Below are 22,315 nucleotides of genomic sequence, written 5' to 3' on the forward strand. Positions count from 1 at the left end.
TAGGCAGCATTATATGAACAAAATTTATTCAACAAGAAAACAGACCTTTAACATGAATTTAACAAGCCTGAGAAATTATAAACTATCATATGCTGCAGATTCATGCAGTGATAATAAACAAAAAAAAGGAAAGGAAGAGGTTTCCTTAAGCTAGCCAAACCGCTAATGGTTTTGTTATAAGCTGTCTACTGTTGAAGTGACCTCTGCAAAGTCTCAAGGCACTTGCACTAGGCAGGATTAAATCGTCCAGTTGGTGAAAAGAATTGCTGTATAGGACAACATGTGATAACAAAAAGCCACCTTGATCTGTATACTTTTTCTCACTTTGCTGTTCCACAGAGCTCTTTATTCCCCCTTCTTAGGGAGAGGTAATTGTCATGTAAGCCTTTAGGCTGCATTTTAATGCAATTATGCATTGTCATGGTCACAAGAAATTTAGAGGTCTAAAGAACTCTCTCAAGTGGTTGCAAAAGCGGAAGCGATATCAATTTATTTCCTCTTGAATTGACCCTTGTGAGATCGGCGTTCCAACTACTGTGTCCACAAAGTTTCTGCTGCTAAATATAAGGTGACTGCACTGCTGTCACCGCATCACAATGAAATTCAAAGTACACAAACCTAAAGAAGGCTTGAGCTACTGCATATATCGCAAGTGCTCACCAGGGCTTTATCCCTGAATCTTACTGTAGCATAATTAACACCTCCTTCATCCATTGCTCATTAGTGCACTGGACATTAATGAGCCTATTTATTTTGATACGATTATCTAAAGAAGGGACTCGTTTGTTCTTGCTGTGCAAAAAAAGCAATTATAAGATTGCATAGAAATCAAAATGCAGGGTGTGTTGCTGCATTTATGCTTTTTTATTGCATCCCAGATCTAATTTTAGGTTGCAGGTTGTTGAGCATGTTAGTTTTCCTTAAGACAGTTGCTATAGTGATCACAGTGAATTCCTTTAATCTTGGTGTAGTTAAAATATTCTTTTTCTCATTGGTTGTAATGATGCTGTTAAGTAGAAGCAAAATGTCGCTCAAGTCATATTTTTGTCCAGTAGTTTATTAGAAATGAGTCTTTCTTAATTCCAAATCAGATGCCCTTATGCATTTGCTGTCCCTAGGCATAAAGGCCAGTATAATTTTCTCCAGGGACATATATCTGAGCACTGATCAACAGCACAGTCAAATAGGCAGACCACTGGTGATTATCAGAGACATGGAATTGCCTCTGTTCGAGGAGCAGCATGGAAATTGATTTGAAACAAAGCTATTGGATGAATGTTCAGGGTTCCCAAAGCGTTTGTGCTTGTATAGTTCCACCGCAAACCACTAGATGGCTAAAGGCATTTCCATAAACGTTGCCCAAATATGACCTTGTAAAACTGGGCTGCTGTAATCATAACAAGAGTTGTAAAACCTGATGTTTGGCCATTGATTTAGCATCATTTGCAGCAGGCGATCTTGAAAAGTGCATATGGAGCTCAAATACAAGTAGAAGCAATTTTGTTAGAAAACGCCATTGCAGTCTTGGATGGCTTCCATGTTTTCTAGTGGAGCAGTCAGAATCCATTCTAGGAGTGTATGTGTTAGTACTCTAAAATATGAAGCACCTTTTGAATCTGATACACTGCCAAGTAATTGTATCTTTCTCCTCAGTGTAAATTCTTTATTTGTGTTGTTTCCTATCAAGTAAGCCTCTAGAGGACTGCAGTGTAGAATATTTAGTTATGTTTTTACTTACTTTTTATTTGTACTCCCCTTTTTGCTGTGGTTGGGCATTTGCAGGTGTTCACAAATTAAAACATCTGGTTCAAATGCTGCTTCAAGAGTTTGGGAAACTGCTAAGAAACCAACGTTACATAAAAAAAATACTAGATTTATAACTGAAATTTAAAAGCTGGCGACGATCTCTAAAATACTATGCTTTTGTAGTTGCTGTAATGGTGTCAAGACAGTTCCCCCAATCTAGGAAGGGAAATCTATACATGGAAATGACTTTCCACAGGGAAATCATCTTTCCAGGTTTCTCCTGCATGCATAACAGGGACAGGGGTACTAACAACTACTTTAACACTCTCTCTCTCTCTCTCTCTATCTATCTATCAGAGGGGTACATGGCTAATATCTCCGCAGTGTCAGCTGTGACTTTATTTCCTTCCTTGTTGGTTGATCAGCCCTGATAGTACAGGAGATAAGAGGTGGAAAAGGAATAGTGTCTGAGAAGCAACAGCCACAAGGCCAACCTTTCCCTAATGTTACTGTTGTGGTGGTGGTTTGTTTATAACCCATCCTTCACCATAGAGTGGGTTACAACCATTTAAAATACAGTGTTAAAAACAGTTTAAAACCATTAGTGACAAGGATAGAGTGGGTCCTTTCTTATCTATCTATCTATCTATCTATCTTGGGTGTCAAAGGCCATACATTCTGTCAAAGCATACATTGGAAACTCTATAGTGAAATTGCCAGATGTACCTCTGGGAGGGGAGGGAATTCCACAACTGAAAATAATACCGAAAATGCCCCCTCCTGGGCTGTTAAGCACCCCACTCCACTCTTGGTACATATGCGTTTGGGGTTTTCTTATCAGGATTATACATAGCATCAAGCCACCTCTTACATACTCTCATTTCTTTCTTCTCTTTTTGGTTGCTTCTGCTAGGAAGCCCACAGTATATGCATATATTTGGATCTCACTGTCTGGGAATCTAAATTAACTTTTTAAACGGGGGGAAACCCATCAAGTGAATGACAATGTTAGTTTAAAATTATTTACAGGTAGGTAGCCGTGTTGGTCTGACGTAGTCGAAACAAACAAACAAAAATTCCTTCCAGTAGCACCTTAGAGACCAACTAAGTTTGTCATAGGTATGAGCTTTCGTGTGCATCTGAAGAAGTGTGCGTGGCGTGCACACGAAAGCTCATACCCATGATAAACTTAGTTGGTCTCTAAGGTGCTACTGGAAGGATTTTTTTTAGTTTAAAATTATGTATTTAATTAGGCCAGATAATCATAAGGATAGAAGGAATATGCAGGTGTTCCACACACACACACACACACACACACACACACACACACACACACCAAAAAAAGAACCCCCACCAAATATTTTTGCATTCAGTTACCTCTTACATTGAACAACTTCAGTTACTCTGTGGTACTAATGTGCAAATAATAGGTGTTTTTTTGTAGACTACCCAAAAGAAATGGCGTAGTGCTAACCTATTGGGCTTGGTGTGTAGGGGCTGAGCATGGTGTAAATCCACCTACTAACTCCTGAGTTTTCATTCATTTAATGCAAGTTCTAAAAAAAGTAAGACACCTTTTGTCCCATACTGTTTGAGGACTTTTTCTTATAGAACTAATTCCCCAAACTTCATACTTTTGATGGTTTGCTGTTGGTATAAGGACACAGGTGGTTTCCTGAGTCACATCAATGATTCATCTAATTTAGTATTGTCTACACAGACCTGCAGTGGCCCAGGGTTTCAGGCAGTTTTTTCTAGTCTTACCTAGAGATGCCAAGGATTGAATCTGGGACCCTTTGCCTACAAACTGGGGTTCTGCCAGTGAGCTACAGATGTCCCCTTTTGAGTTAATATCAGCCAACAGGGTTGCCGCCGTTTGTAATTAAGCTATGAAGGTTGTGAGCTGAAATGTAGGAGAAGGTTCTTCAGCGTCTCTTTTTCCTCTAACTTCATGATGAGAGCTTTGTTAATTAGACAGGACTTAAACATTTGGTGTGCCATTCATTAGCAAGTGCTTAAAAAAAACTTTGGTTCAGGAGTACAATTTATGCTTTTAATTTTCTGAACAATAGAATCTATAGTTGATGCTTACAGTGCTGTAGGAAAATTCCTATTTGTAGCTGTGTTTGTTACTCATTGGCCTTATGGCAGTGCTTACAATGAAGAATGACTTGCATCACATATTATTCCAACCATACACTCTTGCATTTGTTATTTCTCTCTTCTGCCATGTAGGCATAAAGGATATGTAATCGCCCAAAAGTTGTTTGTTCCACCCTCTGATCCAAACAGTTTAAACTCTTGTTTGCTGCCCTTTGGTACCCAGCTGAAGAGCAGAATCGAACAGCTTCTGTAGCTTAGGGATTGAAAGAAGATAACCTCTGGATTTGTTTTGCTCACCTTTGGATTTCTTTTTAGCTCTGCTTATTTCAGTTCTGTGGGGTCTCATTGGTAATTCTAACCTTTGAATCATTGATTCTCCTTACTCCATGCAGCTTTCCTTCATTTTGGGATGCCTCTTAGGAATGAGTCCTGGCTGCCTCTCTCCTGTACTCTTAATGTTTCTTGGAGTCATTGTCTGATTCAAGCGCTGCTTCCACACAGAAAACATATGCATTAGGAAGAAGCCTAAAAACTTTGAGTGTTCTTCATCCCGTGATCTCATGCACATCCCATTTAACCTGCCACTGGCAGTCCCCTAGTGGAAATGTGTGGTTGTGTGTTGATGCAATTGTCTGTTGGTATCATTTCCTAAGGCTCAGCGTGGGCTTTCGCCATGCTATTCCTACAAAATTGTAAAGCTTCAATGTGCTCCTTTCCTTCAACAAGCTTTGCACATTCCTAGTAAATAATCCTGCAAAATAGGCTACTGTTATTATCCTCTTACTATGGATGGAGAGCTGAGAATGTAGCTGGTAGTTGAGGTGAGATAAACTGGGGTTTTTAGACTCTCAGCTCACACTACACTACACCGGCGCTGTTTGCTTTGAGAAAAAGGAAAGTTGGATCACTGCTAAGCAAATCAGCTTGAAGGACTGAGGGCTAAATTGAAAAAAACAACTTGTCTCTAGCATTGTAGTCTTTTGTGTCGGTTGCCCCACGTCAGAATTTGCAGTGTCTGTTTTGTCCTTTCTGAAGGCTCCATAGGCAAAATCAAGAGTCGCCTTTATGGCTATGGTTTGAGAGCTCTTCAGGATTAAACAAAAATAAGTAAATAACAAAACGAAAACACCTCCCCGAAAGTTGCCCACTGTATATTTACAGTTGTAAGTGACCTTGATTTTTGTTCCCTTCCCTTTTTTTGGTTTTGCTTGGTTTTGCTCCTGGCCATGACACTGACAAGGTCGTCATAATCCATCCGACAGTTTATAACCTCTTTCCTACTTGCAGGGAGTAAAAAGCATCTGACTAGAAGGGAATACATGGGGAAAGTTCCTTGCTGGCTATAATTTTGTTGTCATTTCAAGTATTCCAGTAGTATAATTGATGTGACAGGACTGGGCTTTAAACAAGGTCCCTTAGCTTGTGCTCACTTTCAGATTTAGTTTCCCTGTCATTCAATTTGACTAGGTAAGATGTAGGTGACAAACATATTTTTAAAGTTTGTGTGTGTGCGTGTGTGTGTGTGTAAACTTAAGCCATCAAAATAAGAGTGTATAAAACTTAATTTATTTTTTCCCCAACTGCCCCAAAAATGTAGTAATTGGTGTCACTTTACAATACTCAACCGAGTTGGTGTGCTGATGGCAGAGACAGCAGGTGGTTCTTTTTTATTAATATTATAATTAAATAATTTTCTGGAGAAAGGCCAAAAACAGATGTGAGCTGATCGTGACTTCTCCACTGTTACTTGGTGCAATCACTTGCGTTTTCTACGAAGAATTGACTTTGGCGTCTTGTTTTTACAGGTTGTTATTGATGCTTTCAGATTGATCAATGCTAATATGATGGTCTTGGGACATGAACCAAGACAAACAACTTCAAATCTGGGTCACTTAAACAAGCCATCTATCCAGGTAAATTCAGTATTTGGTATATATGTGTCTATATTATTTATAATACATATTATAAATATTTGCATACATACACACACACTTTTTTGTAAATGTAATCTTACTCCATAACCCTATCTGATCACTGAGGTCATTAGGCAAGGCCCTCTTAGGGGTACTACATCTTTCTCATATTCGTCCTATGGTTACTTGGAGCAGGGTATTTAACATTAAAACTCCATCTTTATGGAACATTCTTCCTCCTGAAATTAGATCGGTACCAACTGCAGCTTGTTTTTGTTTATCCAGGCATTCCTATGTTGTTAATATCAGCTTTGTAGGCCACCGGCCTTTGTGTAAGTTGTTGAACTGTATTTTAAACATTTGTTATTTTTGTATTTCATTTTATAGTCCATTGCTTTGAGCATTTTGAATATGAAATAGTTTATAAATACAATAAATTACATTTATAAAATACTGGCTCTTACTACAGAGATGCAATATTACAGCCAAAGTTGTTAAGAGATTTCATTTTGCATAAAGATCTATAGTGACTCGTTTTTACAACTGCCATGCCCCTTGCAGATTTATCAGATTTTTATAGGTGTGTGTTAAGAGTAAATTATTTCCACATTGTTTTTTTTTAAACACTGGTGCTTCTTCTGTTCTCTCTTTCCGTTGGTCCTAGTTTTTCATATAAGTGCTGAGTTCATAAGGGCAGTTCCATTGAATCATCAAATTAATTGCTTGGAATATCTGTGCTGACTCTGCTAAACAAATCTGTACTTCTGGGGTTATAGCTTGCCTCCATTAGCACTTCAATCTTAGCACCTCAGAAAATAGGCCTTTTTGGATATTTTCTCATAACCTGAGATTTTATTTGCAGTGTGATCCAAAATACAAGTCGTGGGCTTGCAGGCATCCTCCCATGTTCTCTTTAACCACGAGTAGAAGATAAAGGGGATCATTCATTCTATCCAAAGTTGTGCATGTAAAAAGCTTATTTTTATGTAACTTGGGTTTTTTAATGAATATTTTTTACTGTCTACAGTAAACCACTTAGAGAGCTTTTGTACTAGTAAGGCATATAATTTAAAAAAAATAAAAATAAACGCCCTATATTATTTTATCTTGTAAGAATAATCTGGCATTTAGGACTACAGTTCATGGAGTTGGATATAAACAGACCTCCATAGAAGAAGCATATTTTTTCTTAAACAAGCATTCCCTCATGAATGATTAATGCTCTGTCGCTATCATTCTCATGCTCTAATGACGATAATTTCAAAAAATATATATATTATTTTTTCTTTCAAAATGAATTTTAAAAGGCCCAGATAGTTGCCACAGAGAACCTTAATTATTTCTCCAAAGATTAATTACAGCAGCGCCAACAGCAACATATGCTGTAAACACTGGACTTGCATTGAAAACAGCATAGTACCACTGTTGAGTTGGAATCATAGGCTCCAGCATTTGCTCTCACCCTGGAGCCTTCCTATCTAGTCATAGCCATAAACTCCTCAGACTTCAAAATGTATATTGGTAGCATGAATGCAGTAGCTTAACAAAATATCGAGTAAACAAAAGAATGCTTGTTTAATAAGGTGGAAGTATATTACTCAATTTGAATCTGTGCAAACTGCAAATCATAATGAGTATGGAAGAACCCACTAATGTTTTTGATTGGGTGCAGGCAAGCCTGTGCTTGTCTGTTTCTAGAGAATATATTACTGGGCTTTCCAAGGCAGTATGTAATGACCTCTCCGGCAAACCCCAAAGTGTCATGCTTCATTATTATTTTCTTTTAGAGAGTTTGGTAATACCTTGGTCTCAGATAAGCTGTTAAAGGCATTGCCAACCTTTGCAGGTTCTTTATTCCAAGCCCAAACCTAACAATTTGTATATTCCAACATTCCTTCTAAATTACCATCCATTAATATGTGTCATTCCCTAGAAACAAGAAACAAGAATTCAAATAGTTATGTGTCTGCATTTGGAATAACAGCTCTTGTCGTATAGGATTTTGTTGTAGCAGCTCCTACTGTCAAAGAGACAAGCTGCTGTTTGGCTTCTAAAAGCGATTCTATCTTTTTAGCGATAGAAACTGTGGCACCAGAACAGGCAGAAAACCCTCTGTCCTTCAAAAAACAGCAAGTTTCAGTTGAGGCTGTGGCTCTCCCTTGTGCAGATCTGATATTACTTTGGATCCTGGCCAGAAACGGTTACATGCATTTATTTAACTTTCATTTTTTTTGAAGACCTATGAGACAAATACTCATGTTGAAAGTTTAACTATTGTAGTGTGAACATTGTCTGCTTTGCTTAAGGCCATTTTAAATTAAAATTTTGGGTGACAGAATAGGAGTTGTATCCATTGTTGGTCCTACTCAGGGTTGACTCATTAAAAAAAATGAACATATCTACTTTGGGTCTATTAATTTCAGTAGGTCTGCTCTGAGTATAACTTAGACAGATACATCCTTACTAAAAGGATTAATCATCTCCTGTACCTACTTATAAAGTCAACTACTTGTACCCTTTGGAAATGTGTGTTTCATTTTGGATGCGCTTCTAGCAAGATATAAAGTACAGCAAAATATGTAATTGGTGGCTATATGTTTGGGCAGCTTTGGATATAGAAACCTAAACACCTTTCAGGAAAGTTTTTCAAATAAGCTAACAGCTCAAGTTCATATTTCTAGACTTTAGTCAGATTCTTGCATGTATTCAGCAGAAATTGTCGGGTGTATTTTATTTATTCCTTTTAAATGTTCTAGGCTTTAATTCATGGATTAAATAGACATTACTACTCCATTACCATCAACTACAGGAAGAATGAACTAGAACAGAAGGTAAGTTTTGTTCCTAGCACATTTTCAATTATTTGGGGTATTATTAAAAAAAAAATGCTTGCAAATGGCTTAAATTGACTTGCAGCATGCTGCAGTGTTGTGATATGAATTTTAATTTCTAATATCTTTTGTTGTCATTTATGTCACTCTCCCCCCCACACCTTTATGTCATATGGTGAATGCATTGCCTTGCCCAAATGAACCTCATCCTGAACTTCATTGTGGAATGTTACATTTCTTCCAGAAGGCACCTGCATGCCTAACTAGTGAATGCTAAATGAGCTTTTGGTGAAAATCAGTCTGTCTTAAGTCAATAATTTAGGAACATCTTTGTTTAAATTATGGAGGAAATGTGGCTATTTTTAAAACCCACTTATTTCTAAATGCTATTTTCCATTTCTTTGGTCCTGTATGTAGAGAATGAGGTATTCCCTAGGGTGTAGAACTTTTATAGATTACCAACAGTATCTTAAATTGTCTTGTGTAGTTGCTACAGTACAGAATGAATATATTTATGCCTTCCACTACCTGTGAGTGGCATGGTATAACATTCTGCGGTGGCTGAATATTCCAAAGAAATTTTCCAAAGAAATTTTCAGGACAGTCATATGTAAACTCTATTCCAAAATCAGTCCTCAAGTTTACAAAGTCATGAACGATGACGTCAAGGTCCTTGTTTCATGAAAACTCAAGTTTTGTATGATCCAATTAGAATTTTTCCTTAAACTTGCTGAGGTAATTTTGGGAGGCACACTTAAGTCATTGAAAGCTGAACATAAGAATAACTGCTGGCAAGTTAATAATTGCTTGTTGTACAGCATACTCTTTTGTTGTTGTTGTTTCATTACAACCAAAATCTTATCTGTGCTTCAAATGATACAATAAAAAAGTTGTTCTAGAATTCGATATACTGGTTTCTATATGATTGAGGGCACAAGGAGAAGGGGACGACAGAGGACGAGATGGTTGGACAGTGTTCTCAAAGCCACCAACATGAGTCTGACAGACTGCGGGAGGCAGTGGAAGACAGGAGTGCCTGGCGTGCTCTGGTCCATGGGGTCACGAAGAGTCGGACACTACTAAAGGACTACTAAACAACAACAACAAAAAAAAAAATATACTGCTAGTTTCCTTTCTACCTTACAAAGTCTTCTAATTTTCCCCAAATGCAGAATGTTATTGTATGGTATGACAGCAATAATAGATTCCACTTGGCTTGTTCATCACTGGCAGTAAATGTTTTTTGATGGAAGAGCTTTGATCCAATCACGGAAGAGCTTTGATCCAATTGATGCTTTCACAGACAGAAGAGACTGGGATTTTTGCTGATTTGCCCTTCCACCAAGTTCGAGAGAGTCCCTCAGCTCTCTGGAGCCAATTTTCAGTGTAAGGGGATGCTGAGGACTGCGGGAGGGAATGGTTGGTTCTGTTATTAGAAGCATCTACTGGATCAAAAGCACCAGGGTGCCAACTAGATTCTGCCCTTTAAGACAGCCTTTTTCTATGTCAAATAACTCCTGTGCTACCGTAATTATTGGAGGGTATAAAAATTAAATAAAGGCTATACTCAAACATTACAGTTACATAATTTTATTGACAAACAGAATCTATCCTTTGTTTTGCTTGGAACCAGCTCATTAAAGGTGTGCGAGAACCAGGTGACAAATCATTTGCCAATTCAAAAAAATTAAACCAGGAGAAATGAAATACTTTTATGTTAGCGTTGGGCCTTCTGAAATAGACCTGTGCTTTCAAGACATTAAGAAACGTATAAATGAATGGTTCCTTTGGATCTTAGTTCCTGCAGAAAAACCTTTCTTTTCTCTCTGCTCTACATTTTGGAGTCTAGGCCTTAGAACTAACCTGAGGAGATTTTATTTTTGTTCATTACACTGCGAGCACTTTTGTAAAGGTGAGAACAGTAATTGCCAAGTGTGACAAAGAAGAGATTTTAGGATTCAGGGCTATTTCCATTAGCATGTGAAGTCTTCACCTAGTGTGCAGGCATCCATTTCAGTCCAGTGTCGTCCTCTGCACATTCATGACTTCATTCTCATGACTGGGAATTGGACCTCTGCAATTCTGACACCAATTATGTATTGGAAGCTGATAGCCTGGCAGAATGCCTGAAACCACATGATCACAAACCATTTTTAGCACTCAATTGGGTCTTTATAAATCCCCCTGTGAGGGTGGGTTCAGGTTTTACAATTATCTTTTAGAGCAAACAATTTCTCTCTCATCAGATGATCTCCAATGGATACTCAACTCTGGGGTGAGGAGTCAACTTACAAAACAGAAAAATGATCTGTGATAGCCCCAGTTAATTCAGACTTGGCAGCAGTGTTCTAAGCACTTTCCGTCATCAAAAACTTTCCTCTCTCTTGCCGTGTGTTGCTTCAAATCTTGATAGACATGGAATATCTGCATGATTCTTCACAGTTCAAAGTTTATTGCATAATTGAGGCCACAATTATTAATACGCAAACTCCTGCCCTCGCCTGGAGTAAGCACTTCCACAATCAGTAATACTTTGTTGACTTTCCTCACCAGATGTTGCTCAATTTACATAAGAAGAGTTGGATGGAAGGTTTAACCCTTCAAGATTACAGTGAGCACTGCAAACTCAACGAGACAGTAGTGAAGGAAATGCTGGAATTAGCAAAGAACTACAACAAGGTACCACATTACATTCGCTTAAGCTGCGATGTAAGGCCTATCCTGATGATAGTCTGTGGGTGCCCCAGACTCGTTTTTGCCTTTGGAATTCCAGATTCAGATATCCAGTCCACATGTACTCGTGGGGAAAAACAAAGAATAAAAATCAGGGCACTTAGTACTAGAATTGGGGGCAAAAAAACGCAAGCTGAAATGGCATTGTTGACCATTAAAAGTGTCTAAGAAGGGAGCATGAAATTGATAGCCCTGCTGGCGTCTCCTTTCTTTTTTAAAAAAAGCTAGGAAAGTGCACAACATAGACAGGCTTAGCCTTTATAATATATATAAATATGTTGCAAACCTAGCAAGAGAGAAGGGCTTATCCCATCAGAAGCAAGATCCAATGATACTTGCGTGTTCCTTGCTGGTCGTGCCACTTCCTTCCATCCTCCGCTTGTCTCCCCCTCTATCAGAAGAGGGTTTCCTTTTCCGTGGTAGTCTGTGAAGGGTGGTGTACATTGTTAGTGCTACATATATAAATGCTACACTTCACAGACCACTTCCAGTGGCAAGGAAAGCACTGTTATACGGGGTGGTGGGGGGGTGGAGATGTGGGCCTTGACTGTCTCCCTAGCACAGCTTCCTTTTTCATTGGGTATGTAGTGATTAAAATGATGCTGTCACTTCAGCTTCAGCCTTATAAAAGAACGTTTAATTTTGGGGGGCTCCTGATTTAATAAGATCTCAAATGCTAACCTTTTCTGCATATCCTTCACAGGCTGTGGAGGAAGAAGATAAGATGACACCTGAACAGCTGGCAATAAAAAATGTTGGCAAGCAGGTGAGGTGTAATGAATTATACTGACGTGAAATAACATGTTTTGTGTATTTTTGTTTAGTCACATGCTGATGATTTTTTCCTTTCTCCTTAACTCCTTACAAATGGTGCACTTATTTCCACTGCAACAAATTATTTGAAGTCTTTGACTTGAGATAGTCTCAACAGTGGGGCATAAAATTGTCATTTGGCATCTGCCACTGTTTCATTTGGTACATTTTTCTACCTAAATAAACCATCTGGCACCCTAGCCTTAAAAACAGTGGGTTTTCCTAGTATTCCTGCACTTAGGCACCAAAGCCAAGAGAACAAGAATATCCATATAAAATTCTGTCATCAGCACAAAAATTCAGCCATTACCAATGCACAAAGCCCATTGACGTCCTGGTTTTCCTTTGGATTTTGGGGCGCTAAATCCCAGAGAACTACCCAATTTGTTTCTTGTGCCATAAAGAGATGGGAACGCCTTCTTTTTCAAATGGCATTCCGAGGAGGGGGGGCATTCATAATCTGTTTCCATTTACTTGGAAGTAAAGTTGCCCCCCGATGACCTTAAAATCCATGATGAGGGAGTGATATATCCTGCAGGCCTTTTTCCATTGTACACCCACCCAGCTGCGTCATGTGGCAAGCTAAAGGTATAATAGCTAAAGGTAAAGGGACCCCTGACCATTAGGTCCAGTCGTGACTGACTCTGGGGTTGCGGCGCTCATATCGTGTTATTGGCCGAGGGAGCCGGCGTACAGCTTCCAGGTCATGTGGCCAGCATGACAAAGCCGCTTCTGGCAAACCAGAGCAGCGCACGGAAATGCCGTTTACCTTCCCGCCAGAGCTGTACCTATTTATCTACTTGCACTTTGACGTGCTTTCAAACTGCTAGGTTGGCAGGAGATGGGCCCGAGCAATGGGAGCTCACCCCGTCGCGGGGATTCGAACTGCCGACCTTCTGATCGGCACGTCCTAGGCTCTGGTTTAACCCACAGCGCCACCCACGTCCCTAAAGGTATAATAACATGGTAGCTAATATGGGGGTGATTTAATATTTTCCTACCATACAAGGTAGTGGTTGTAAGGACAGCACTATTTGAATATTACCAGATGCTATGCAAATACCCAATATTGACTCTCATGGCAAGGACTTGGACATGAGTTTCAGTGAACAGCATGCATATCCAGGCGTTTCTAGTGTAGGAAAGTCAGGCAGGACATTTTTCAGCTGGAACTCACTGGAACTGAGTTCCGGCACCTCTTTGTCGTATTCCGGTACCTCATTGGTGCATTCCAGCAGCCACCCTTCTTTGGGGGACTCAAATTTAATAAAATGGGGGCAGATGGCACAGAGTTGTTGAGCTTTTTGTAGGGGGGGTGGGTGGCCAAAAATCACCAGCATGCATCACAAAATCCGCCTCTTGTCTGTCCCCTCGCTAACAGAAGATGTCATTCACCCGCCCAACTGCCGCAGCATCAGCCAATCAACACCACCCATTGATGCAGCAACCAATAACACGCACAATAGCCGCTAACAGCCACGCCAGCAACCAATCAAACGTCCACCCTATGCACTACCATGTATAAGGCGGCCCCCATTTTTTAGCATGATTTTTAATGGAAAAGTATGGTATTCTGATATTCCAGAATGTGGGGGGGTTGAAGGTTTTTACAAACAAACAAACAAACCCCTTTTGTTTGAAGAAAGAGGCAGTACTGAAGTTTACTGTGGGTTGTACCCAGCACCGATCAAGCAGATTTCTGCTCAGAACGTCCCTTTCTTTTCCTCCACCCCATACCCCCAACAAACCTGATTTGGAGGGTCAAACCCTCTGGAGCAGATTTTGAAAAGACTACCAAGGGTGGAGCTACAGGCAGAGGAAAAGAAAGTTCTGCTACACATGCGGAAATCTGTGAAAATGGAACTGCAGCATTGCATGCAGCTATTTACTTATAAACAATAATAGCCATGGAACAGAAGATGTTCCCTTATCATGTCATTTAAAAATTGTGCCGCCTGAGCAAGTACATCTACATCTATAGCAGGTATGCATGGTAGGGCCCACTGATTATTAATAAGAAATGAATCTTGCTTTGATCCAATTGCCTTGAATTGTGGTTATCTGAAGAATTCCCTTCTCCCATCCACACTTGCATTGATCTTGTTTGGAGGCCTTCAGGTTCCCTCTCCTAATGAAGAGAGGCAGGCAGATAATAAAGAGAGGTCTTTTTGCAGTGGTGATGCAGTGGAAGACTTGCCAAGTGCCTATCCTGATGTCTTTATAGCCTTGGGAGAAGGGGGTCTCTTAATTACAATCTAATAGGTGCTTCAGATATTGGATGCAGTTTCTTCTTGCTGGGTTTTATCCTGGTTTAAATTGTTTTGGCTGCTTTTTATGCCAATTTTAAGTTGTGGGGGTGGGGTTGCTAGGCTTTTTGCCTTTGTGATTTATTGTGTTTGGATTTAGTGGTTTTAATTGCGAATTGTAATTTGTGTGGTTGTTTTTAAATTAAACTACCCAGGGGACTTAGTTAGATGGGCAGTATACAAATGTAATAAACCTAAGTTGCAGCTTAGGACAATAGGAGAGAGGCTGAGAAGACAAAGTCTTGTTCTGGCTGTGTCATTGGGTTTGCTTATTAACCAGGTTCATCTTGGAAAGCATAACTAATCTTGGCAAAAGATAATCCTCCTTTGTCCAACTGTGCAGTTTCTTAACGGAGACACATGAAACACTCAAAGAGTGGACAAAAATAATGTTTAATTCACTATCAAACTATGGATAAGCTACTTGTTTGCAAATCAAAATTTTCTAAAAAGAGCATTTTAGCATCAGGGTCCCCCCCCCCCACTTCACTATCCCCCACCCCCAATCTGTATTTTATGGTTTGTTTTCATTTATTTAATTGGAAAGCACTTTTGTTTTGAGTGAGGATATCTTAAAATAACATGGGATGGAGTCCCAGTTCCATTGGAAGCAAATGGCAAAGCTCCCATTGATGTCAATGGAGCCCAGAATTCATTAATGAACTTGATAAATGAATAAGAACGAGACAGTGTTATAATGGATTGTTGAAAATCACTATTAATTTTTAATGGAATGCATACCCAGATATTTAGATAAGTTTCTTTTTCAACAGGGTGACATGTTTATGGTTTAATAACAACATTGCATTTTGCAGTGCAGTACTGTACATGTCTACTCAGAAGTAAGTCCCATTGAGTTCAGTGGTGCTTACTCCTGGGTAAAGGGCTGTCCGATTGTGGTTGTGATCTGATGCAGTCTGCTAGTGTTGTAGTTGGATTAAGGGCCAGACTACCTTTGCCACTGCTCATCAGTTCTTTCCCCCAACAGATGTGCGCTTTCAGTCTCTGTAGCTACAAAAAGATGGGGTGGGACGTATGTGGGTGTGTGGTGTGCCGTTATCCTCTCCCTGCAGATGGGAAAGCACCTTGTTGGTGTGGCTTTCAACGGACAAATTGTAGGAAGGATAGTGTTGAGCAACCCATTATCCTCTAACCACTCTTCCCGCTCTTAATTGCAGCCTCTGAGGCTGTTTTGCGCTATTATTATTATGATGATGCTTATTTTTATTATTATGCTTATTTGCCTACGGCTATTCTCATGGCAACTATTATTACTGTGACTTACTTATTAAAATTGTATACTGCCCTATATCCGCAGGTCAACTAAGACAGTCAACATGGGGGAGCATAGTCTAGAATAGCAAATGTTGCCCTATTCCCTTTATAGTAACTCCCTGCCACCACCTCTTATTTAACTGCCCTAAAGCAACCACAAGGGGGAACTGCTGTGTTGGAACAGGTTTTGAATAGGTGCCCTTTAATATGAAAAAGCAAAAAAGCAGCACCGTGCAATGCCACACCACTGTGTTTATGGGCAGTGTGTGTCGGACTCAAAACAGTTGCAGACAGTTAATGTTCACGCTTCTGAGATCTCCCCTGGCACTTCATGGTGGTAGGCAGGTCTGAAATTTAATAAATGATGATGATGATGATGATGATGATGATGATCAAGAATCCTCTGTACATTCCAGTGTTGTCACAGCTTTCTGTGCAATGTAATCCCCCCCCATTCACCTGGATTGCACACAAGGAGCTGCCCAAGCCAATACAATGAGTGGGAAAGCAATTGCACATGTGGAGGGTTTCGTTTATCAATCATTGTCCTCCACTCCTGTAGCCACAGGAATTGCCCATCAATGTCAGGGTATTAAGGGAAAGAGAAGTATGTCTCTTATTGTTAGGTCCTCATTTGTTCAAAATGCCATTTTCAGGACAATAACATGCTTAGTTTGTATGAACACTGTGTAGCCTCAATCTAACACTTAAGGTTTTTTAATTACAAACTACATCAAATAGCTTGCATAAGAGAACCCTGAGTTTTAATTGCTTATTGATGGCATCAGTTCTGCCGTAAAATAGAAACACAGAACAAATAATTGCAAATGTGATGTTCCGATAAGGTCTACGAATAATATTTTCTACTTGTATTTTAGGACCCCAAACGTCACTTAGAAGAACATGTGGATGTGCTGATGACTTGCAACATTGTCCAGTGTTTAGCAGCTATGTTGGATACTGTTGTATTTAAATAATGACTTGCTTGTAAATGCTGTTTCCAGTCTCTGATCATCCATTGTTTCAAGCACTGAGACTAAGATATGCTTGGATGTCAAATACATCATTTGAAGTCTAAGAGCATCTCTCTAACACCTTTTCATCTCAGTTTATGCAATTACTTTGGATATGTTTTTATGTCAGGGTCTTTGCAAATTCCAGAGCAGTTCTGGAACTGAGTTAAAAATGTGGTTGGGGGTTTGGTTTGGTTTTTCATTTTAATATTTGGAAGAAAATTAGCAGTATATATATATTGATTATTGCCATGTAGTTGTTTTTTTAAAAAAATAACCTTAGTGTTCTGCTTGTGTTGTTCATAAATTGGGGAAGGGTATATTGTTGACAATACTGTACAAAGTTCAACAAGCAAAGAAATATATTTCTGTAAGCTGATGGGACATGGAGACCTGTGGCATGTGGTCATTTGTTGTTGTGGCACATATCTCTTCTATGTATAGGAAGCACTAATGCGGTCTTATTGTGTGAGGGAGGCCTGAACCCCAGAAACTTTAAAAGAGCTTGTCAGTCTTAAAATATATACACAAAGCAATACTAGGGCACTTCTAAGCTCTTCTCAGCACTGAGTTTGCTGCTGTCCTATCCCACTCCTATCTGTAATTATAACTTTTCAGGTCAGAGGAGTGTGGCTTCCAGGCAGACATGAGCCGGTTTATGTGGCCTTGACCGCAGGGCAGGGCAGTTCACCTTATTGGGGAATGACTTCATAAATTTGTGCAAAAGGTGGAAACAGGATACAATGGTATTGGAAGAGAATTTGGATTGCCCAGCTTGATGAATGGCCCCTGCAATGTGCTGATTAAAAACCTTGAAAGTGGTGGCAGGTTTTTTGAGAATGTTTATGGTGACCCAGTTAATTTGAGCTATCATTTTGAGCAAACAAGAGAGGGGCAATTTTACAGCAGCTAACCCGGACACCTTTATGGGATGTGTGCCGGAAAGGGGCAGTGGGGAAGCAAGATATTGAAAGAAGCATGCTAAACCATCAAATGCTGCACAAAACAACTACTTTTCTAAAAACCCTTGTGAGCTAATCATGAAACTGGCTCAAGCTTCCTGTCATTACTGCCATAAGCGATGGTGAGCGTTCTGTCTTATTTCACTACAGCTCTGTAAAGTACAGAATTCAGTATCTCAAAAACTTACATTTTCAGTCGCTTTTTCCCAATTTTTTGTTCTTGCTCTTAGGACTGCAAAGAGCCTTGAAAGTGTATGTGAATTCAGAAAAAAGGGTACCGGTAGTGTACACAATGCCAGAGTAACAAACCTATTAAAAACAAACTTGCCATAAAATACAATAATTCTTTGTCAACAAATTCTGAAAAACACCAAATCAAAAACATGCCTTCGTAAATTCTTTTATTATTATTATTTGTAAAAAAGAAACTGAAAAATACGCATTTATTCAAATAAGTATTTGCACATTAAAAACCATAAGAAAAGATGGAACCGTCAAGACTCATTCAAGAGAGATTTTTAACCTCTGAAAACAGTTTTGTAAACTATCTCTTACTAATAGATTCGAAGGTGAATAAAGGAAGACAAATTTACCAATAAAACAATCCCGATTTGTCTGTTTTCTTTCACTCTTAGATAATGTTTAAGTTCAGCCACTACAGGAGAAGTCCACATCTTTGCTGTCCACTTTTTAAAAATGTGCTTGCTTCCAGTACCCGGTGCATAAAGTTCTGGTAACTACTGTCATACATGCTGTCTTAGTATTCACTCTTGAATATGCATTGGCAAAAGATAGCTAACATATGAAATGTAATAGAATTACAATAACTTCCCTGACCCCTAGAATTTCTGTTTGAATAAAAAAAAATATTTTGTAGTTAGAATGCAAGCCATTGGAGCACTACAGTTTTTACACCTCACCTAGGGTAGTAGAATCAGAATAAATAATGTGAAACAAGCAATATTCAAACTTGACGCAGATTGCAAAACTGGCTATCTAGGTATAAGATTTGTGGGGGGTTTTGTTTTAAAAGCAATACACACAGCCTTGAAGATGTAAAGGATTTTTAATTAAATTGAAGACTGCAGCTGAAGAGGACTGTTTTAATTGGTTGGGAGATTAAAAAAATATACTGTACAATCATTATAAGGAACAGCTGAGGGGGGTTGGGTATGTTTGTCCAGAAAAAGAGGAGATACGGCTGTCATCTTCAAATACCATCTAAAGGGCTATCGCATGGAAGATGCAGCAAGCTTGTTTTCTCCTGCTTTGAAGGGTAGGACCCAAACCAATGGATTCAAGTTGCAAGAAAGGAGATTCTGACTAAACATCAGAAGAACTTTCTGACAGTAAGAGCTGTTTGACAGTGGAACAGACTCCCTTGGGAGGTCTCCGTCCTAAGGAGGTTCTTCAGCAGAGGTTGGATGACCATCTGTCATTGATGCGTTAGTCAGGATTCCTGCATTGCAGGGGTTGGACTAGATCAGGCATAGGCAAACTCAGGCCCTCCAGATGTTTGGGACTACAATTCCCATCATCCCTGGCTAACAGGACCAGTGGTCAGGGATGATGGGAATTGTAGTCCCAAACATCTGGAGGGCTGGAGTTTGCCTATGCCTGGACTAGATCACCCTCGGGGTCTCTTCCAACTGTACAGTTCTATGATTCTAATACTTGGGAGATGCATGAACCTGATACATGGCTTCAACATCCCTCTCCCAAATCACTGTGATTTACTTTGGAAAATAATTCACTGTGATAAGAAGCTAAAATTATCCATCAAAACAAAAGAACTACCACTTCCCTCTCCAGCTCTGGCCATTTTCTCCCATCAGCTTAGTTTAATTTCTCATAAAAGGTAGGGGAAAGCTTGCGCATTTAACTTGAAGGTGGGGGAACCTCAGGTGCGGGAGGCAAATGCAGTCCTCTAGCTCTCTTCATCTGATGCTCGGGGCATTCCCAGGCTGCAATCTTCAGTGCTGCCCTGTGGCTTCCTCAAGTGCCTGGCTGGAATGTGTCACAATGCCTTTGCTTGCCAGGATGGAGAGCCCCATCTACCACTTATCTACCCCATCTATGCAGGGATGCCAACAGGATTTCCTGCACCCGGTACACTGCATGTGTATTGTTCCCTCTGCTATTCCGCTGCACCTTACAAGTTGGCTAGAGCTGCTTTTTAAGTACACGTTTACTTAATCTAGCTTACCACACAAGGTTGCTGCTGAAATGTTACTCGGAGATCACACAAAAATAAGCATGCCTAAGGTCAGAAGACGAGCCTCCTTGCTTGTAACTGCAAAATTTCCAGAGTCCTGATATTTAAAACAAAAACAAAATCAAAGTTTGCCAACCCTAGTGAAGAATGAGCAAGAATAATAATCTGTAAGTATGCACAGTCTGCATACTACCAACTCTCGGGCTGGCCTATCACACTGGGCTGTTGTGAAGATAAAAATAGGGGGTGGGAGAAGAAGACAGTGTACACAGCCCTGAGCTCCTGGAAGGAAAAGCAAGGTACATATGGGTATATGGAAGGGCAAGCAACTACTACTGTAAGCATGTGACATTTCACAACTCAGCTTGGAAAACGTCCTAAACTTGATAGTTCTCCCGCCCCTTCTAAAGTATAGTCTGTTAGAATTTAAATTAAGTTTGTATTTTCTATTATAATTACTATATATTAATAAACAGCAAAGATGACATGCAGATCAGTGATGACTGGGGTGAGGGTAGAGAGAGACATGGAATATTGGGGGGGGGGGGGTTTCAAGGGAGTAGCTTCCAAATCATGCCAAAAACAGCCAGTTGTGTTTTATACTATAAAGACAGCTCACAGGGAGTAAATGAAATAATGTGGACACAGAGGAAAGTGCTTAAACAAATATATCCCAGTACACATACAATCATCCGGCATCTGGCTAGTAGCAACAATGAGCTGCTCCTGTTTCTTCTGTTGTTGGAGGCCTCCCTACTCCCAGGTGAGAGTGGTGAGTAGTCCTTCCTCTGTTTGCTTAGCAACAGCAATTAAGTTGTGTAAGCAAGTTTAGCAACAGCAGCTTCTCTGTATCTGACTGATGGAACCTTTGAAATTTGCCTCCACTCTTTCCTTTCTAACTTTCTTCATAGCTAACTGCTTTACTGCTACAGGTAGGTAGCCGTGTTGGTCTGAGTCGAAGCAAGATAAAAAAATTTTTTCAGTAGCACCTTAAAGATCAACTAAGTTTTTATTTTGGTTTGAGCTTTCGTGTGCATGCACACTTGGTATCTTGGTATCTTCAGATACTTGGTATTTGAAGAAGTGTGCATGCACACGAAAGCTCATACCAAAATAAAAACTTAGTTGGTCTTTAAGGTGTTACTGAAAGAATTTTTTTATTTTGCTTTACTGCTCTTTTTCTAAAGGAAATTGAAGTGGTTCCCCCACTCCCAACAGCTTGCATCCTGGTGCATGTGTGTCCCCTGTACGCCCCTGTGAGCAGTTCTTAACATAGTCCCAGAAGGTTTCTTATCAGGGAATGTGGCCCTCCGTCTAAAAAGAAAAGCCCCCCACCCCTGTTTAAATGTTTGGAAAGACCAAGGCCTCAGAGCAACTTGGAAGCTTAAGAGCAGGCATCCCCAAACTGTGGCCCTCCAGATGTTTTGGCCTACAACTCCCATGATCCCTAGCTAAGAGAACCAGTGGTCAGGGATTATGGGAATTGTAGTCCAAAACATCTGGAGGGCCGAAGTTTGGGGATGCCTGCTTAAGAGTGTCCCTGATCATCTTCGAGACACTGATGCATAAATGTGAGTTCATGACCCAAATCACATGCTTTATTTAGTTATTTCGGATATGCACAGACTGGATATACACACCACATCCACACACAAATACACACATGACAAAGCCTAGCAATTTGTTCTCAGACAGCTGGGGGCAAGGTGAATCTTTCCTCCAAGCTCAGGATAGCCACATGTGCCCGCTAGATCTTGGTGAACTACACCTTCCACCATCTCTTACCACTGGCAATAGTTGCTGGGGATAGTTTGAGTTGCAGTCGGTTCCCACATTCCACTGCAATCAAATGGGCCAAGGTTGCATTGCTTTAATAAGGATGAAAGGCTGCAAACCTACAACCCATTTTCTGGGACTAAGGCCCACTGAACCCAGCAGGAGTTACTTTTAAGTAGACATGTGTAGGGTATAACTGATGGTGTCTCCACCTACAAGAATTCGGCAGCAGGAGGAGAAAATTAGAATTTATTGCCTCTAGTTCCTCGTACTATAGGTATCCTTGCCAATAGGCACCAGCCTCAACTTCCAGTGTTACACTTGTCAAAACTTTACTTTTACTTCTGTTATAAGCATACAGGTTTCTATTTAGATCTTGCCTTCTTTCCTCTACACAGCTCTAAAGGATCATTCTGGCACTCAGCTTAGATCAGGCATAGGCAACCTTGGCTCTCCAGATGTTTTAGAACTACAACTCCCTTGATCCCTAGCTAACAGGGCCAGTGGTCAGGAATCATGGGAGTTGTAGTACCAAAACTGGAGAGCCAAGGTTGCCTATGCCTGGCTTAGATCCTAGCCCCACTTACCTGGGAACAAGTCTCACTGAATTCAATAGGACTTATTTTTGA

The 22,315-nt window shown here is 40.0% G+C and overlaps 1 protein-coding gene across 3 annotated transcripts in view; it reads left to right on the forward strand.

The window, feature by feature from the left end:
* Positions 1-18,959, forward strand: part of PSMD14 (proteasome 26S subunit, non-ATPase 14) — a 58,935-nt gene extending 39,976 nt beyond the window's left edge. For all 3 annotated transcript variants that reach the window (XM_035132487.2, XM_035132478.2, XM_035132497.2), the window contains 5 exons: positions 5,655-5,762; positions 8,519-8,593; positions 11,147-11,272; positions 12,030-12,092; positions 16,599-18,959. In XM_035132487.2, the coding sequence (XP_034988378.1) occupies positions 5,655-5,762; positions 8,519-8,593; positions 11,147-11,272; positions 12,030-12,092; positions 16,599-16,697 (471 nt within the window). In that variant the 3' untranslated portion in view covers positions 16,698-18,959. The remainder of the gene's footprint in view (positions 1-5,654; positions 5,763-8,518; positions 8,594-11,146; positions 11,273-12,029; positions 12,093-16,598) is intronic.
* The last annotated feature ends 3,356 nt before the right edge of the window (positions 18,960-22,315 follow it).

Source organism: Zootoca vivipara, chromosome 1 (genome assembly GCF_963506605.1).
Source record: "Zootoca vivipara chromosome 1, rZooViv1.1, whole genome shotgun sequence".
Lineage (NCBI taxonomy): Eukaryota > Metazoa > Chordata > Lepidosauria > Squamata > Lacertidae > Zootoca > Zootoca vivipara.